Source organism: Nelumbo lutea, chromosome 7 (assembly GCF_056320005.1).
Source record: "Nelumbo lutea isolate HS-2025 chromosome 7, American lotus-T2T, whole genome shotgun sequence".
NCBI classification, from domain to species: Eukaryota; Viridiplantae; Streptophyta; class Magnoliopsida; order Proteales; family Nelumbonaceae; genus Nelumbo; species Nelumbo lutea.
In genome coordinates this window covers 24,493,089-24,513,927 of record NC_142690.1, presented here as the reverse complement: position 1 = coordinate 24,513,927, position 20,839 = coordinate 24,493,089, and the positions used below count along the sequence as shown (strand labels likewise).

The window sequence follows — 20,839 nt, the reverse complement described above, 5'->3', positions numbered from 1 at the left end:
CCACTCCTCTCCAACTCCCCTCCTAAAGGATGTTGTTTGGACCCAATTTGGTCATTACGGAAAACCCGAATAAAATTCTTATTGGTCATGGCTCTCACATTAACCCCTCTTCTCTTAAATACTTTCTATTTATTACTGGGACCAACCCTAACAAAGCCTCCTTTTTTTTTTATCAACAACGCATTCATTAGCAACTTCATTAAATCAGGAAAAAGATGATAACAAAGAAGAAGACAAGCACTCTTGTCTTGAGCACTTAAGAAAAGAAAAGGAAATGAAAACAGCAGTTCACAAATTGGCCCAAAACATTGAGTCCCTTTCTACCCCTTGTTTAGCTAATCCATCAGCCAAGGAATTAGCCAATCTGTGAACCCACCTCATCTTCACTTCCATCTCCCTCACCAGCCACTTAAACCTTTTCCTCTCATTACTGTAATTCCATAGGCTACTGTCATCTTTATTCAGCCACCCTATTACCACCTCTGAGTCCCCTTCAATTATGATTTTTCTGATATTCATCTCCTTGGCTTTTTGGATCCCTTCCATAACTACATAAATCTCAGCTCTAAGGGAGTCCCCCACTCCAATTGGGCCTGAGTATAATGCAGAAATGACCCCATTCTCATCCCTGAAAACACCTCCAACCCTGACTGTCCAGGGTTCCCTCTACTACTGCCATCAAAATTCGGTTTTAAGAATCCAGCAGGTGGGGGGGGGGGGGGGGTCCAAGGCACACTCATTGCTGATTTGCTCTGTGAACAGTTTGCAATTTCTCTCCACTTCCTCAGCATGTCATCCACTATGTAATCTGTAAATAGAACTAAGGATTTCAGCCACTGTACGGCCCTAATATGAATTGTGGCCCTCAGTTCATCAGCCCCCCTCTCGACTTCTGAAAAGATCCTAGAGTTTCTTTCTTCCCATAGTGACCAACATACTGCAGCCCTCAGTCCCCTCCACATAATCTTTCCTCTCATCACTCTTCACCAGAAATAAGAAGGGGAAAATAGACTTTGCATGTTTGATGGGGGATTCCAGCTACATCCAAAGAGAGAAAAGGCCCACTCCCAAACAGACTTTGCATACTGGCAAGATACCAGTAAGTGGAAACTAGTTTCCCCCTCCGCTTTGCAGAGAACACACCAATGAGGAGACAAGCAAGTATTGGGTCTCTTTTTTTGGAGCAAATCACCAGTGTTAATTCTTTCCAAATAGGCTTCCCAACAAAAACTACCAACCCTAGGAGGAATCGGTCTACACCAAACCTCCTTAACGGGGAAAGGGGGGTGGGGTAACAGGATCAGTGGACTGGCTTAAAACTTTAAAGAAGGAAGCACAAGAAAAAGAGCCAGTTGGGGTAGGGGTCCAAATTCTAGAGTCCATGTTTGAGGGGTCTAAGAAGACATTATCAAGGGGATCAAGGAGGCTCGAGATACTGCCGAGGTCTGAGTCCCTAACAACCCTTCTCAAACCCAGGTTCCACCCAGGCCCAGAATTGGAAGAGGAAGGGGTGATGAAGGAAGAAACTGGCTCATTCTTAAAGTCCGAAAGAGCATAAGAAGGGGAAACTGATCTTTTAAAGTTACAGTCCCCACCCAAATCTGTTCCCAAAATTTTATGGAGTTACTTGAATTCAAGTCGTACCTGATATAAGGGGAGAAAACAGGTAGCAGATCATGAATTGCTTTCCAAGGAGAGGTACTTGTGGTCCTAGCTCTGATTCTAGCATCCCATCCATTTTGCTCCAGCCCATGTATGCTTGCCACTATCCTAGCCCACAACTTCTCCTGCTCTAAAGGAAATCTCCACAACAACTTCCCCAAAAGAACCATATTTCTTTTTCTAATGTTCCTGATCCCCAAACCACCACAATTTTTACTCCTGGTCACCACCTCCCATCTAACTCTATGATCCCTCTTCTCCTCTCCTGGCTCCCAAAGGAAGTCTCTCATCATCCTCTCCAACCTACTAGACACCTTCATTGGGACTTTAAATACTAACATGAAGTAGATGGGTAAGTTTGTTGGTGTGGCCTTAATCAGTGTAATCCTTCCACCAAGAGAGAGGTAATTCTTTTTCCAAGATACAAGTCTCTTCCAAATCTTTCCACCACCGGGTTCCAAAAGTTCTCTCTCTTAGGGTTATCACCTAAAGGCAACCCAAGGTAATTTAAAGGCCATTTCGAAACTTCACACCCAAGCACTTCTACACTCTCCCTAATCTCTCCCTCTTCCAAATTCACACCCACTACACAACTTTTCCCAAAGTTCACCTTCAAATTTGACATTTGCTCAAAAACTTGTATCACCAACTTCATGTTCCTGATAAAACCCGCATTACCTCCTTTAGAGAATAGAATTGTGTCATCAGCAAACTGCAAATGGGTAAGGGGTGTTTCCTCCCTTCCAACCCTCCATCCTCTGATAAGACCCCTAGAATCTACCCTGTGTATCAACCTCCCCAAAACATTAGTAATCAGAATGAACAAGAAGGGAGAAAGGGATCTCCTTGTCTTATACCTCTAATGGCTTGAAAGAAATTTACCATTGTCCCATTCACTAGCATTGAATAGTGACAGTTCCGATAAGAGGGTTTGGACTCCTAGACCCAATGGAACCTTCGCTTGTGCTTCTTTCTTCAAGTCCATCTCTCAACCTTCTACTCACCAACCCTTTCCGTCAAAAGAAATTTGGTGCAGGCCAGTTTATGGCATTTTGTTGGGAAGTATTCCATGGGAAAGTAAACACTCTAGATAATCTACAAAAGAGAAGACCTTTCCTTTGTATTTCTCCTAATTGGTGTATCCTCTGTAGAGCTCACGGTGAGGATTGTTACCACCTATTAATATCTTGTCCCTTTTCTACAGACCTTTGGGCTTGGCTACTTTCGTTGTTTGGGGGTAGTTGGAGTCTACCAGTAGAAGTTCACATGCTCTTCAACCATTCTACCTTTTATTAGCCTACAACAATAGGGAGAATTATGTGGAGATGTGCTCATGCTACCTTGATTTGGACTCTTTGGGAAGAAAGGAATATTAGAATTTTTCAAGAAAAGGAAAGGAGCAGTCAGGATTTGAAAGACTGTGTGTGTGTTAAATAGGGCAATACCTTGGCTGAAGACCTTGGAAATCTTTCATCAATTCTCCTTTAATGACCTTTGGAGAAATTGGTCAGCAGTAGCGAGGTGTTCATCTCTAAAGGACAAATCAATTACAAGCTGGTCTCCTCCATCTGAAGGCTCACTAAAGTAGAACTTTGATGGAAGTAGCATGGGTAATCCAGGATTATCCGGAATGGGGGGTGCTTTGAGAAATGAGAAGGGAGAGATTTTGTTTATCTACTCAGGTCCCTTGGGAATTGGGGACTCCATCAGAGCAGAACTTTTAGCTGCTGTACAAGGGGTGCAATTTGCAAACCAGCTGGGGGTACAACACCTAATAATTGAGGGGGATTCCAAAGTGGTGGTGGGTTGGTTGAAAAATCCTAAAGAGGCTATGTGGTGTTACAAGAATGAAATAAAGAAATTTAGTTGGTTGACAAGGAATATGTTGGTCACTGCATAGTGGGTGGGGAGATCAGCAAATACTTTGTCAGATATGTTAGCTAAGCAAGGGGCAAATAGGGAAGAATTATTTTGGGCTCAATTGTGATTCTTGCTTTTCTTTCCTAGTTTACTTGTAAGGTTCAAGGAGGGGCTGCAGCTCGCGCCTCTCGCTGGGATGTTGTATGAACTCACTCTAAATTTGCTTATGAATTAATAAATTTATTATCATTCATCAAAAAAAAAAAATAGTGGTAGTTCCGAACACAACCCATGGTCCATTTACACCATCTAACCCCAAACCCAAATTTAGTCATAACCTTCCTCTCCCAGTCCACCAAATCGTAAGCCTTTTCCAGGTCCAACTTACACACCATCCCCTTCTATTTATCCTTCTTAAAACTCTCCACACTCTCATTAGCACTGAGGATTTGGTCTGTAATCCGTCTTCCACTCACAAAGGCTCCTTGATTTTGTGCAATGATGTCTGGCAAGATGGGATTTATTCACTCCTCTAGGCCTCTTCACTTCCATCACCGACTCTTCGGCTGAACCTGCAATAGCAATCTCCAACCTCCTACCCAAATCAACTCCAACCTTTCCAATGAAAACTTCTATTAAATGGTCCGTCACGACAACTTGCTGCCAAAATCTTCAATCCTAACATCCCGGACCCCTTGAGAACATACCTTACTATATGACTACCTCCCCCCCCCCCACACACACACACACAGATTCGGGAAGGATAGGGGAGAGCATGAATCAAATTCTCTATCACAGATTAGCTGCCAAGAACCTGCCAATGAGCATCTCCTGGCCCTTCTTGCATGTTATCTCTTTCATCAGAATCCACTCTTTCTTAGTGCTCTACTTTTGTTGCTACAAGATGAATCTCCAATCTTAGAAGCACTGTTCCTCTCTCCAGTGTTGCCATACTTGGTGATCACCCAAACGCATTCTTCCTCCTCACCACTTAGCCACTCCCTCTCCAAACCCTTAATGCTCTCCATCGATTGGCTGAGTATGCCGCTTTCGACTTAACAAAGTGATCCCCACTCGATCCACCATTTGAAACCTTGAGAGACTTTTCACTTCTAGCTCTCAACGGATCCCTAACTTTATAAACAACCAATTCATTCAAATGTCCCTTTTTATTGATGAACCCAGGTCCAACTGGTATAGAAGTTTTTGGGAATAATGAAGGACATATTGTTGCTGCTTTCTCAGGCCCAGTTTGAATAGGGGACTCATTTTTTTTGCAGAGTTCCAAGCAGTCTTCCAAGGAGTACAGATTGCTAGACAGCTAAATTTCGACAGACTGCTCATTGAAGGTGACTCTAAATTGATAGTAGGGTTTTTGAATGAACCAGAAACAGTGATTTGGAAGTACAAGGAATCTATGAAAAAGTTCAAATGGCTGGTTAGAGATATGACAGTTTGTGTTCAATGGGAAAGGCGGTCAGCAAATGAGATGTCAGATTACTTTGTGAAGCTGGGGGTGCATAAGTCTGAACTCTTTTTGGCTCAGTTGTAACTTAGGTTGTTGTAGGTTAGGATTGCACCTTGCATCCCAATTGGGATGGATTGTATTGTAAATCTCGATGTAATCCCTTCTCTTTTTAAATAAAACTCTACCATTTATCAAAAAAGAAGGTCCCCTTTTATTGACCAATATACCTGCTCTGCCACATCTCTCAAATGGCAAAACGTCAGAAACTCGAAATTACCAATGTTACCCCCTTGAAAACTTGGAACTGAAGACACATCGAAATCATTCCTAATTAAATGAGCTGCCCCCAACTCCTCTGCCTTTGAGGATAGACCACCCTCCACCTGATCCAACTTAATAACCTTCAAAATTACTAAACTTCCCTCACCACTCCCTTAATTGTCTCCAACCTCCAATCAGTGACCTTTCATCTTCTCCAACTTCTCTGTTTCAGACCTCTGTGCCATATTGCCTTGGCTCTCAGGTGATTCAAATTTCAAAGGTATAGTGGTTGGTTGGCTGCTGAATTGTGAATGAGCACTATGATCCTATAGAAATGAAATGTTTTAGGGTCCAATCGGTGAGAGAGAATCAGTAAAAATTTAACTTACAGTGGTTATTCAATGACTGCAGAGAATTAATGAAATGAATTTGAGTAAACTCATCACAAAAGGTGATTCGAAGGTGGTGATTGGTTGGCCGCTGAATTGTGAATGAGGCTATGCTCCTAAAGAAATGATTTCAAGATCATATGGCTAATTAGGCATTTATAAGTGAAAATTCAATTCATACAAAGGTCAGCACATAGTACCTTAGACAAACAAAGGGTAACTAAAAATCAACTTTTTGGGGCTCAATTGTAATACAAATTTTATGGGGAGAGATAGTAGTGATCATGCCCTTGAATGTTGTATCTAAGGCTTGTATGTCTTGTTTTGTATTTTAATAAAATTAATTTTTAATACCCAAAAAAATATTTTTTGTGGGATTCGGTCATGAGGAACGCTTCATTAAATCTTGTTTCACATTGCTTTAATTGTTAATACCCAAGGAGTTTATTTCTTTTGTTTGGGTGCTTGAAGACTAATTGAATACCAGAATTTGGACTAAATATCTCCAGTACACAAGTAACTAGCACCTTTCAATGTTTTCCTTAACCCTACATGCTTTCCTACCCATACATAACCCTATAGAATAACAGTTCCCCCTCTATTAGACCCCATAAAACCCAAAAGAATTTATCCCTTATCCACACTCCTTTTATGTGGTTTGGACAGATTTACTATTTTTTATAAATAAACTTTGTATTAGATAAGACAACCATGCAAGGGGCTGGAGAAGACATTTATACAAATACTGGCTATGCATACCTCACTATACAAGAGCATGGCTATGTACTAAGCTCATTTACAAGTTTACAATTAATGTAGACATGTTCACGGGCCGGGCTTCAGGCCCAATTTTACAGTCTCGGGCTTGGGCTTCAGGGCGGGCCCATTAGAATTTTGACAAAAGCCAAGCCCGAGTCCGGCCCATGAACAGGTCTAAATTAAAGTGCCCAAAACTCTATCCCCTAGGGCCCTTAAAAATGACTCAATTGCAATCATTACAGAAATTTCTAAAATTCAGACCTCTAGATTCCTCTAGGAAAGAGGCCCAAAAGAGAACAAGGCATGCAACATTTTCCTTTAATGACATTTACCAGTTGTCATTTCTGCTCATAGATCCTTCCATTTCTTTCTTTCCAAATTTACCAAAGATCAGTACCTTAAATCACTGTTTCCCAATCCCTATGTAACTCAGTTCTATTCCCCAATTGACTTTGCACCTCTCCCCTACATACCTGAAGTTAGCCAAGATTCTTTGTTTTAAATCCAGTCGTCCTTACCAGTCTTGGATTATGTAGTGTTTCATTGTATCAGAAAACCAAGTACAAAGATGAGTACAGAAGAGAAAAATAGAACATAATTTGTAAATGACAGCCTCCTAATTTATTTTTAATGATTCAAAAATATGGATGTCCAATTTATATTTAAAAAGGATATGGGAAAATTCTGGTTCAAGATAATGGATACTTGGATAGGCAAACTTCTCCTACGAGTACCAGTGTTTGATTCTACCTTTTTTTTGGCAACATTTCTGATTCTACCACTTCTATATATTGGGTATTTTTTTTTTATCAATAACAGCACTTTTATTAAAAGAGATACATAAGATACAACCAGAATGGAGGGGTAAAATGTCTTGACCCTCCCTTTCAAACCCGAAAAAACATATTACAGAATAGCCCAAAACAAATTAGATCTTCCCACCCCCTGTTTAGCCAAGGAGTCAGCCATGGAGTTGGTACTCCTCTTAGCCCATTGAAACCTTATAGTCATGTTCTGAGTTAGTTGCTTGATTTTCTTTCTTTCATTTGAGAACTTCCACATGCTGGATTCTTCCATCTGCAACCATCTAACAGTCAGTTGGGACTCACCTTCCACCAGCAACTTGCTAATATTCAGCTGCATAGCCCTTTTAACTCCTACAACTGCCAGAATTTCAGCTCTCAGAGAATCCCCCCAGCCTATAGGTCCTGAGAACATAGCAATAATTCGCCCTTCTTCGTTCCTGAAATTACCACCTATGCCTGAAGGGCCTGGATTTCCTTCACTACTACCGTCAAAATTCAATTTGATGAAACCCAAGACTGGTGGAGTCCAAACAGGTCTGATATCACTAGACATAGGAGCTGACCGAGCCACTTCTTCTTAGTTTCTAATGATGTCTCCTACTAATAGGCTTCAAAGACTTGACCCAATAGGCCACCCTCACATATACAAGTTCTATGAGGGCTTCCCTTCTTTTCTCTTTTTCATGAAATAATCTTTGATTTCTTTCTTCCCAGACCGCCCAGCAAACAGCAGCTCTAGTGCATCTCCACAAAATTTTACCTCTCTTCTTTAGGCCCCTCACTGAAGTGGAGCTGAACAAGCTTTGCACACTTGAAGGGGAGGGCCACCTACAACCAAATAAAGAAAAGAACCAACACCAAATATTTGAAACGAAAGGGCAAGAGACAAGCAAGTGATAGCAGACCATTCTTCTTGCATAAGATGCACTAGTGTGGGTATAAACACCAATTAGGCCTTTTCTTTTGAAGTAGGTCACTAGTGTTAAACTTTTCTAGGATTGCTTCCCAGCAAAAAGCACCTACCCTAGGAGGGATGGGGCTACCCCAAACTTCCCGGACTAAAAAAGGAGGCCCAAGTACCGGCTACCCCACACCCTGGAGTCCACAATGAAAGGTTCAAGGACTACCACATCCAAGATTTTAAGCAGATTCGAAATGGGTTCCAACTCAGAATCTCTAAGAGCCCTTTTGAGACCCAAGTTCCAACCAGTAGTGGAATTAGACAAGGTAGCAAATGTTGCTATTGGTTCACTTTTAAACCTAGACAGAGCAAACAAAGAGGAAAACTGCTCTTTCAAGGGAAAATCCCCCACCCAAGTGTGTTCCCAAAAAAGTACGGACAAACCAGAACCAAGATCATACCTGATAAATGGAAGAAAAGACTGTAGGACAACATGAATCGACTTCCAAGGGGAGGCTCTTGAAACCCTAGATGATAGTCCCAAATCCAAACCATCTGCCTCTTGCCCATGAATACTTAGGATTATTTTAGCCCACAAATTTTCTTTTTCATTGGACCATCTCCATAACCATTTCCCTAAAATAGCTTCATTCTTCTTCTGCAGATTTCCCAACCCCAGTCCCCCTTCACTTTTGGGTCTTGTAACTAGATCCCACCTAACACTATGGTCCTTTCTCTCCTCCCCAGGTTCATAAAAAGTCCCTCATTAATTTTTCCAACTCCCTACAAACTCCTTCTAGGATTCTGAACACCGACAAGAAATATACTGGAAGGTTTGCCAAAGTTGACTTAATCAGTGTTATCCTACCTCCCAGAGACAAGTAGTTCTTCTTCTAGGAAGCTAGCCTTTTAGTGAACTTGTCGATCACCAGTTTCCAAAAGCTCCTTTTTCTGGGGTTGTCTCCCATAGGAAGCCCTAAGTACTCCAGTGGCCAATGAGCTATCTCACAACCTAACACTTGAGCCCTTTCCTCCACCTCTCCCTCACTCATATTAATACCAATCACATAGCTCTTACCCAGATTTACCTTGAGGTTGGTCATTTATTCAAACACCCTAATCACCATCTTCATATTGCACACCCAGCTAATCTCCTCTCCATCACAAAACAGAATTGTGTCATCTACAAAATTGTAGGTGAGTGACCGGAACCCTATCCCTCCCCACTCTCCAACCACTTATCAGATTTATGGAGTTTGCCCTCTCAATAAGCCTCCCTAGCACTTCAGCAATTAGGGTAAAGAGAAAAGAGGAGAGAGGGCCCCCTTGCCTAATACCCCGCACAGCTGGAAAGTGATCCACCACCTTGCCATTTACTAACACAGAATAATGGCAAGTCCTAATACACCCTTTAATCCACTTGCACCACCTCTGCCCAAAACCACAAGACTCTAGCACTTCCAACAACAGAGACCAATCAACCAGATCATATGCCTTCTCCAAGTCCAACTTACACACTAGCCCCTTCTCACCTCTACTTCTGTAGTCTTCCACACTCTCATTTGCAATTAAGATTTGGTCCACAATTTGTCTATTCGTCACGAAGGCACCTTGGTTATGGGAGATGAATGAGGGAAGCACCTCTCTAATTCTTCTGGATAACACCTTAGCAATGATCTTGTAGAGGTTGTTAACCAAACTGATGGGTCTGAACTCTTTAGGATGAGAAGCCCCAAACTTCTTCGGTATTAAAGCAATAAAAGTAGAATTCAGGCCTGGGTTTATCACACTTCTTTCAAAGAATTCCAAGAACACTGCTTGAATGTCAGCCTTAATTATCTCCCAACAATCTTGATAAAAGGCCATCGTGAAGCCATCAGGGCCCAAGGCTTTGGATCTATCCATAGAGAAAATGCCTTCCCTGATTTCTTCCAAGTCAAACTCTCTTTCCAACCACAACATCAACTCATTAGGGAGCTTAGGCCAATCCAACCCTTCAATCCTTGATCTCTTCTGTAGAGGCTTCCTAAAGATGGATTTAAAGTGTTCCACAAAAGTCCCGGCAATCTCTTGTTGTTGTGTTAAAACTGTCCCATCAGCAACCAGCTTAGATATAGTGTTTTTCTTTCTTCTACCATTGGCTATTGCATGGAAAAATTTTGTATTCCTATCTCCTTCCTTCACCCATTTGTGTCTAGATTTCTGTCTCCAACTTACTTCTTCTTTGAAGATTATGTCCTCCAGGCTCTTCTTTAACTCCCACCTCATTTCTTTATCCTAGTCCCCAAAACATCCTCTTTCTTCCTTAGTATCTAACTCCTCTATCTTACTTATCATCTGTTGCTTCTTCTCTTCTAGCCTACCAAAGTGGAGAGAATTCCATTCCTTAATTTTGACCTTGAGCTCTTTTATCTTCCAATATAATTTCATCCCTTCCAAATTGATTTTCAAGTTACTTTCATTCCACCAAGTTTTCAATTTGTCTTTGAAGTCCGGGTGAAGTAGCCACATATTTTCAAACCTGAAGGGAGAGGGCCCACTACCACCAATATCAGACTTACCAATCATTATTGGCCAATGATTAGAAGTAACTCTGGGTAGAGCCCTTGACACCAGATCTCCCAAATGCTCCTCCTAGTCTGTGGTGAACAAGAATCTATCTAATTTGAAGCAAATAGGTTCAGCTTGGAGATTAGACCAAGTGAAGTTGTTATGAGAAAGGTTCAATTCCTTTAACTCAAAAGCATTAATGAACTCATTGAACTTCCTCATGCCGGTAGTGCTCCTTTGTCTCACCTTATTGCTCTCTTCAATGAACCTTATCACATTGAAATCCCCTCCCACACACCATGGCCCCTCCCACAGACCTCTAATATCTCCTAGTTCCTCCCAAAGATCCTTCCTTAGTTTGTAATCATTGGGACCATAAATATTGGTAAGGACCCACTCAAATCCATCTGACACCTGCTTAAATTTGACATAAATTGATAACCTTCCCACTAATTCTTCCACTCCCTCCACTACTTCATCCTTCCACAAAGTAATTAACCCTCCAGATGAACCCCAGGAGGGGCTCATAACCCACCTCAGATTATATATTGGGTAATTTTGACACTACCAAATCAACAAGGTAGGTTCTATTTTTCGGATTATAATTTCTTTTTTTTTATTGGTATGCCAATAACTTTACTAGATAGTGAAAAACAAATGGCATGTAAATAGTGATGTGCCAAGCAGTAATTGGCCTGGCCCTGCTAGCTACCTATCTTTTCTTCTACAATTTCTCTTTAGGGAATCACCACCTAATACAATTGATTTCTATTTTTCATCGTATAATCAAGTGATCAATTTCATTCATTCTTCTTGAGTTTATTGTGTAGTGTATAAAGCAAGCAATAAGAAGAAAGCAATAGCACATTCACTACAACAAATGAAATTTACATGTATTAGTGGAGAAAATATATTAGCTATTGTTATCCACACGTTCTCACCAATGGATTTTTTCGGCTGATCAGTGTACAAACCAGTGGCCGTCCAGTACTTAGTAAAGTTCTTCTTCACCCGTTTCATAAGGTCCAAAATATAATCACCTTTATTGTTATATTTATGACAGTTGTCCCAGATAAATTGTACATCCTTAAATACATCCTCTGAATTATTGTACTTAATGCCTTGTTCAAGATTACTGCATATTGTGCCAAAATCCATGGGAGTGTCGATGATATCAAAATAATCCTGTTTCAAAGAAAAAAGAAAAGGAAAGTGAAAAATTACATATGAGTATCACCAAAACTTTAGAATAAAATATCCAGTGCAACATATGTGAACTATAGTCTCATTGCTCAAAATCAATGAACATAATTCCTTACCTAATGCATCACTTCTGTATAAACTTGGCAAACAAAATGGAATTGTATCATTTACATGAAGACTACAACTACATAGTGAGTGCAAGAGAACGGAAAATTTTACCATTTTCTGTCTTGTTTTCTTATTGGATGGTAGGTGCACATTTTTTTGTACAAATTGAGTCAAAAGCTAATAAAAAAAGAATAAAAGCAAAGAAAAGGTCTATAAGTCTTCAAATGGATAAAGGTCAGTCTATGTTTACTAGAAGTCTAGAATGATAGTTGGAATCAACCCATAACTAATCAAGATCACAAGTTAACTTGCAAACCTCACCCATCTTGTCTCCAACAGTAAAATTCTTATTTCAAGTACAAGAGAGTGGGTTGACATCATGAACACAGTAGAAATCCACCTGCAATATAAAATAGCAACAAAAGAAGAAGGACGAGGCATAGAAGAGAGAGTGTGGGAACTGAGACTAGGATGGTTGTGTGAGCCTGTTCTCTACTTTATTAGTTATCAGATCCTTAGAGACAAAGACATAAATACCCCACTTCAACATACAGCATGTGTATGACTGATAATGATTGAGATACTTTGAACTCCCCTCACCCTCAAGCTGGAATGTAGATGTCACACATGCCTAGATTGCTAGAACATTGTTCAACTAAATCTTACATACTGCCTTAGTGAATACATCAGTGAATTGCTCATCACTCTTTACAAATGCTAAACACACCTCCTTTGAGGCTACCTTTGAATGAAAATAGTGTAAATCCATTTCAATATGATCCATGCCATCATGTTGTGCAAGATTGTGGCAATACTAATTGCTACCTTAGTATCATTATCACAATATAAATCCATTAAGCCTCCAACAAAGACACACACACACACACACACACACACACAATATATATATATAGAGAGAGAGAAGAGTAGAAAGAAATTTTTCATTAAAATATAAGTTTAGTACAAACATCAGTGGGTGTTGAGGCAACACCCAAAAACACTCTCCAATCACAACACAATTACATCAAACTAAAAGGAAAAAAATACACACTCCAAATCTCTCCCTGAAAAATAATCTTCTTCCTAAAACTCTGGAACCCCAAACTCCCAAATCGATGCACAAAGATCTCTGCTAGCTCGTCCACACCTTAATCTTCTCCTTCAAACACTTCTTCTTGCCCATCTCCTTCCCTATTCCATGCCTCTCCTCCTTCCCCTACTGGGCCCTTCTTTAGACTCTCCTCCCTCTTGCTTCTTTCAAATGCTCCAAAAGCCTGTCTAGCAAATTCTTCGTCACCACAAAAGAACAGACCTAAACTCATGCCAATTCTGACATCTCTTATAACTAAATCCTCGATCTCCACCACTCCTTCCTTTTCTTCCTTTCTATCTAAAATGGACTCATCAGTATTCTTCTCCTTCACTCCTCCCCCCTCCTTTTCTTGAACCTCTTGCTCACCAATTAGCTCTAACTTTTTCTTAGATGCAACTAACGCATGGGTCACCTCTCCATCTAACACTTGAGTCTTATAATCTTTTTCTCCATTATCTCCTTAATTGAGTCTTTGAACTTTGATCCTTTTCTTCTTATAAACTCTCTTGAATTTGTTTGTCAGACCAGCCCCTACCAGGCATTTCAATCTAGAGAACACTTCAGTAACATAAACTAAATGAAATTTATTTGCAACTCAAGGTTTCTTCAACAATGCCAACTCACCCCCGATACCATCTGAATTTGCAAATCTCCTCCTTTGACGACCCAAATACTCTCCCAGCCTCCCAACGATCACTTCAAATCTTGATAAGTCCTCACTGCTTCTTACCACACCATTATCTCCTACCTTGCCAACATCCTTAGGGTCACAACTTACTTCCAGGCTTCCATCTTCAAGCCTCTCATCTATCTCCCCATCTCCCTTTTTAGCACTCCCACCCCCCTTACATCTTCCACCACTTTTCCTCCCAAGTCCAGATATAGATGACTTGTTAACTACAAAATCTGTCCAGTTTAAATCCATGTATGCTTCAATTTTCATGTGGTCATTATTCTTGAATAGAAATCCCTTCCCTGGGTCCTCTTTCAAGTAACATAGTATTAACGATAATAAAAAAAACAAATAGAGAGAAGGAAGAGAAGGGAAGAGAAGAGGAAGAAAAGATTAAGGACCAAAACAAGTGTAGGGCATTGATGTCTTCCTTCATTGCAGCTGTCCATTCCTTAAAAGAGAATTTCCTATTAAAAAGTCATGCAGTAGGTTGTTTTCTTCATCTAGGTGATTCTGGGCGACACTGGCATGCCTAGTTGCCTAGTTGTCTAGGTAATACAAATTGTATAATATAGAAAACTAACTTTTGGCTAGTTTCCTAGTTTTATATACCACTCAGAATACATATTAATTATAAAAATAGCAATTCTCGTTGTTAAGAACATTATTCCTCTAAAAATGTGGCAAATCATCATGTCTAGAAGATAAAAATCTTTTCCATATATTAATTTCATTATTTTCAAAAATAACATGACTATAATAAGTATTTAATAGCTCAATTTCATATCAATTAGCAATTAAAGAAGGTTATTAACTTTATATGATAAATATTCAAGATGGAAAGTAAAATAGAAAAGACAAGGATGGAGTTCCTGCTTTATTTAATTAGAGAGAGAGAGAGAGAAAGAGAATAGAAAAAAAGAACCTCTTTATAATTCTATTCTTTCTATCTCTTTCTTTTTTTCTTTCTTTCCTCCTTTTTCTCTCCTCAAAACCCTTTGATCCTTTAAACTTCAATAGTAAAACATTAAAGCAAAGTATAATTGATATATAACATATAATAAAGTGTATTAACACATACACTAATAAGATACGACAATACAAATGATATTATAAAAGGCACCTGCCTTGTCATTTTTGTTGCCTAGGTGGGCACTTAGTTAGGGGCTTGGATCTGCTACCCACTAGTTGTTCCCACATCCCTACCCGTGAGTAATTACAGCTGTCAACTGGGAATATCTCCCTTGTCATTCATGGGAGATGTTCCAATACATGGCGGTAGTGTTCCATGGCTATGGATGTGGGAACAATTTGTGGGTAGCAAATCCAGAATGCTTAGTTAGCCTAGTCGCCTAGAAGGGCACCTAGTTGCTAAAAGTCATGGTGTTTGGGCAAGGTGCCCAGCCAAGGGTGCCTAGTCGCCTAGGCAGCGGCGCCTTGACAACTATGGATTCCATTCCAAATTCCAATTGGCCAACTTCTTTGAAAAATCATCAAGAATGCGATTCCAAAAATTGCCTAACTTAGTCACCATAGATATCTAATCAAGGCACTAGAAACCTTCCAAGATCACTATAAACATCTAATCAAATTTGATGATTTGTTGCGTATGCTCACCAAAATGATGCCATGCTAGTCACTTTGTGGAAACTGACGATGCTGTCAGCTCACAACCATTTTCATATATGTGGTGCTAGCATTATACAATGATGTTTTAATACAACCTAAATCATGGCAACTGTTTGTTCAACATTGCATTCTTTATAAGCATGATGAAACTGATGCAGGATGAAAAGAAACTAGAGCAATACATGTCATGAACCTTAAAAGAAAATTAGTAATTGCTGACAGTGTAGTGGACCTACATGGCATCAATAACCATTCTGCAATTAATATTATAGAAATACTTACAGGTATTCCCAGGGCAATAGGGTTCACAGGAACATTAAAGGGCTCAGCTGCATCCATTTTCATGACTTTCTTGATCACCTAAAGAATAAAACATGAAGCAAAGAATAAATGAAAACATAAAACATGACTCAAACAGCACCAATAAATGGAGAATGGATGAAGTAATGGTAAAAGAAAGAAAAATAAAGAAAGAAATTCGAATAACATGATGTTTTTCCAACATACAGCCAATGCAGCATTCAGTTCTTTCTTGTTGTATTGAGGTTGCTGAAAAGGTAACTTTTGCCCGCCTTCTGGTGATTCTCTAGATTTAAATGATTCCACAATCTTGTCATTGTCTGATACAGCCTGAGTGGTCCTTTCATCCTGAATGTGTGCAGGACTATTGCCCTGGTTTAGAGCTACATTTGAAGAACGCAAGCCCCGTGAGGATTTTATCTTTATGCTTCCTGTTTTCCTTGATGACTTCCCTGAAAGAGCAAATTGCACTTCAGGAAATGAGTTGGCACTATCTTCCATCTTTTCAGTAACTTCTCGTTCCTTCTCTAAGCCCACTTGTAGGCTACTCTTGTCTGTGTCACTCTGTGTATGTGCATCTGAAGTATGCTGGGATTCCAACATTTTTGAAGACCTGAGTTTCACCTTAACATGCCCACGCCCAGATCGTCCAGCTGATCTATCACTGAACCCATCGGTATCTGTGCTTGTAGGTTTGACAGGGTGATCAAGTTCCATGGAGTCTGGTGCTTCAACTTCCACTCCATAATCCAATTGGTCACCATCAACATCATCAAAACCTGAGTTATCTTCTGTGTTGAGGCCAACAGCATTTAGGACCAGTTCATTTCCAATTAACGCAGTGTGCTTTTTTTGTTTCCCTTTCTTGTGACCACGCTTGCGCTTCATCTTTTCACTTGTGCAAGATACGTTAGCTTACAGCCTGTATGTGAGCTTGCACATATTGAGCTTTTGGATTTGAGAAAACCCAAAACAAATCCAGAACCAATTACAGTAATCAAGGGACTAAACCAATTGAACATGTATCAACCATCAGGCGTCCTACATAAACCAAATCAAGTTGGAGTGAGATTTCAAATGCAGCTGCTGAAGTTAGTTTAAGTGAAAACTATGAATTCTCTGATGGGTAGAACAGTCATCAAACATACAGGTGCTAGCCCTGCTGTCCCCCAGAAATTAGATACACTACCCATCAACTAGACCATGAGGAATAGTTAGAGAGTAAAAGCTTCATTCCAAGCTGGTTTTTCTTGTTGCAGAGAATAAAGTCCATCACCAACAGGGGAGTTATCTTCTTCACATCATTCATAGGTTCATGTTTTCCTTTAAGGCTCCACTTGCTCCAACGTATAGAGAGAAAATTCTACGCTGAAATATTTGAATTATATTTTCACCCATTTGTGATGAATACCTTGTTTTTCCTTGTCATTTATATCCAAACAATAAAAGGATGGAAAACAAAGTCTTCACTGTAAAAGGAGTGAAGGTAATAGCTGACATATTTCAGCCTGAAAAATTCTCTGTTCATTTTAGGGAAACAAATGTAACCAATCTTTCATGTTTTTCTTCTCTTAGATGCAAACATCCCTTGTCTTCGACCAATAATAAATCTCTGGCATTTTGGTTACACAATTGGTATTAGAATCTACATTCTTAGAATAAGGGAAACATCAAATGAAAGTATCTTTATCAAGCATGGTTCATTAGTCCAACTTTTGATGCATCCATTTGGCTCTAAAGTTATAAGGAAGTTAGAGACACCAATGAATTGAGACATTATGTCTGAATGTAATTATTCATAATGGGTCTCATACAGCAATTCTGACTGGGATCTAGTCATAGCTATCAAGCCAGAACGAAGGGGATAAGCAACAAAAAATTCCATAGGCAAATGCCTTTAACAAATACTTAACATAGCCTTGTCAGTTGCCCCAACTATCTAGGGTTGGCTACACGAATCCTGTTCTGCCACTCTGCTCTATTCAGTGCCAAAAGGTTTCTAACAAACCAAACCTATAAATTAAGCGTTAAAATTTATAATGCAACAAATTAAACAATAACACAAATTTACATGAAACAAAAACTAACAACTTACTATAATTAAGAATGCAATAAAAAAAAAAAAACTTTTGTGGACCCAAATCCCAGACTTGGTATCAAATCCAACCTTCAACAGTCCAAACTACTAACCTCTAACCATTAAACCTACTTGTTCACCTAAATAATGGAAAAAAGAAAAGGCAATTAAAAAGAACACATTGAACATCAGTACAGCATATGAGCACTGTAGGAAGGCAGAAGATCCAAGGAAGGCAGCCTGTTCATTGTAGGAAAACATACAGAGTTGAGCCCCAGTATTGTTAAATAACAGATATGCAAAGGGGAGCCCCTTTATGTTTTCCCAACAGACAACAGAAAGTTGTGTGGGAGGGAAGAAGAGACCCCCTTCTGAGAAACCCTGCACAATGGTGAAAATATAGAAAAAAAAATCACAAAGGGGCCATGGCCCCTTTTTTTTTTTTTTAAATCCCTGGGATCAAGTATTCTAAGTGCATGCTTTGGATAGAGGCCAGCCATGACTGTACATCCAAAGGTCTACAGCCGTGACCATAAAAAAAGAATTGTGCATGAAGCCTCAATGTGCTCACACTGCTGATCAGATGTGCATACTTGTTATCGTTGGAGAAACAAGAAACCAATATAATAAACGACTTTATTTATTTTTTTTTTTTTTGTGATGGGTAATAACAAGCGTCTTTATTAATTATTACTCTAGTTTTATAAAATTATAAATTTATAATAATAAGTCCTTATTAATTACTCTCAAAGAACCAAAAATCATAGAACTCAAAAAATGTTAACTCTGAAGCCAAACTGGTTGGTCTAATCAACCTGAGGGTCAATTTAATGTGGAATTGTGGATTACAAATACGATAGAAACCTCAAAGAACTTTGTAACCAAGAAAATCAAGAACCAAAATAAGATTTACAATGACTTAGTCGAGTATACCTCTTGCTGTCCCACCCAGCAGCTCTTCCATTTGGATGAATATACCATACCCCAATCGTTTAATTACTCTAATGCCGATCCCAACGATTAGGGGAAAAAAACTGGAACGATCCAAAGGACGGGTGACCAATATCAGCAACATAAATAGGTTCAGTTTGAGATAAGTTAAGATATCAGCAGCGACTTCAAAAACGATAACCCTTGATGAGAAACCTTGTACGATGGTGAACCATGGAGAGAGAGAGAGAGAGAGAGAGAGAGAGAAGAGATGGGGAGACCCTCTTTATTACTTTTTACCACAAAGAATGGAGAAAAATACGAAGTACACTATCATAAGTTATCTAAGCTATTCGACTAGCTTAAAACATTTTTATATTATGGTTTACGGTTCTCCTATGAGGTTACGTCTTTACAATAGGAAAGGCAGAGAATTCAATTAGGATTTTTGTCTAACATGTTTCATACACAACAAATTAGAGTTTGTCTGTCTAAAACCAGCCATTCAATTTCAAGGACCATTGGTTGCCGGAAAGCGGCAAGCAGGGGGAGAGCAAGTACAATGTTTCTTGGACCTCAAATAGCCGGAAAATCAGGCAGAAAAATCAAAAAACAGAATAGACCTCTTTTCTTACATTGTTTCGGGAAAGAGAATGTGGAATTGTTCAATATGATGGCGAAGGAAAAAAAAACCCAAATTGTTGACGTCTGAACCACGTAGGTTGTACTCAAGCTTTCTTACATGCTTTCAATGGCGGTTAGATGGATGAAATTGGCGTAATTCTACTCGTCCATGGTTCACACGACGAGCTAACTTCTGCAATTCTTGAAAACCTACTATAGTTTTGCTTCCTGGGTTTGGTCCTGGCGACTGATGGGAGCCGGAAGAAAGACCAGACGGTCCAGAATCTCCAGACCTTCTCAGTTCTCACTCCTATCAGAGAGGTTTTGGGCCTTGAGGGCAAGCCTTAAGCTCCGAGGTTGTGGTCATTTACCAGATCTAAGCCCAGCCCATTACTTTTTTAAACAACTTAAGCCCATTAACTTAAGTGATTTAGACCGGCTGGTGATGTGGATGTGGAATTGTGGATGGTAAAATTTGTTTAGGTAGAAGTGGACAGTAAAATTTGGGACGTATCTGTCAACCCGTAGACTGGCAATTGGGTTGAGTGGGTCGGGTTCGGGTTGGGTCAAGAAACTATGGGTTGATTTTGGGTTGGGCCAGCAAATGTTAGAGCCTAACCCAAAATGTTCAGGTTAGGGTTGACACACACGTCAATTCAAATAACAGAAATTTTAAAAAATAAAGAAAAAATGCATGAAAATATCAAAAATAAAGGAATTAACTTTACATTCCAAACATTAAAAAAAAAAAAAACTTGAATATTCAACAATTCAAAGAGTAAACGATAAAGAGTGAGTAAGTAATAAAAAAGATAAAAGAGAGAAAGCCTTTAACAATACATAAATAGTCCCAATTAGACCTAACAATCAGGTCAACGGGCTCACCCATGACCCAACCCAATCCTTTTTTTCCAGGTTGGGTTGTGTCGGGTCGTTCTCAAACTTAGGTAGTTAAATATGAGACCCTAACATTGTTTTTTTTTTTTTGTTGGGTTGGGTTAGATTTGCCGGTTAGGTCAACTTTTTGCCAAGTCTAATTGATGAAGGAGGATTTGGCCTGACCTCTCTATTACGTGACACATGGCAGAAACAACAGCTCGGCAAAATGGGCCAAGCCTAGGCAGGAACAAGGGGACACGAGTGGACTGAACTCCCTACCGGGGGCCCGAACTCACCCTTCGTAACAGCTCAGTATACACTTCGTCGAACTGACCCACCTTGTAACAGCTCGGGATATACTTCGCCGAACTGACTCTTGTAACAGCTCGGATACACTTCGCCGAACTGACCCACCTTGTAACAGCGCAAGATACACTTCGCCAAACTGACCCACCTTGTAACAGCTTGGGATACACTTCGCCGAACTGACCCACCTTGTAACAGCTTGGGATACACCTCGTCGAACTGACCCACCTTGTAACAGCTCGGGATACACTTCGCCGAACTGACCCACCTTGTAACAGCTCGGGATACACCTCGCCGAACTGACCTGCCCTATAGATACCTCCTAGCTCAAGACCGCCTCGCTTAGCACTTCGCATCGCTT

At 39.9% G+C, this 20,839-nt stretch overlaps 1 protein-coding gene across 6 annotated transcripts in view; it reads right to left on the bottom strand.

Annotated features, from left to right (window-relative positions):
• LOC148845709 (DNA-binding bromodomain-containing protein) overlaps nt 1-19,664 on the bottom strand; it is a 48,912-nt gene extending 29,248 nt beyond the window's left edge. For 2 of the 6 annotated variants that reach the window (XM_088954477.1, XM_088954481.1), the window contains exons 1-4: nt 19,305-19,664; nt 15,870-16,703; nt 15,645-15,722; nt 11,598-11,841 (exon numbers count right to left, since the gene is read on the bottom strand). In XM_088954477.1, the coding sequence (XP_088810603.1) occupies nt 11,598-11,841; nt 15,645-15,722; nt 15,870-16,550 (1,003 nt within the window). In that variant the 5' untranslated portion in view covers nt 16,551-16,703; nt 19,305-19,664. Of the gene's footprint in view, nt 1-11,597; nt 11,842-15,644; nt 15,723-15,869; nt 16,704-18,672 lie in introns of all 6 variants that reach the window. The other 4 variants (XM_088954480.1, XM_088954483.1, XM_088954479.1 and 1 more) reach the window with 3 other exon arrangements.
• Nucleotides 19,665-20,839: the final 1,175 nt, after the last annotated feature.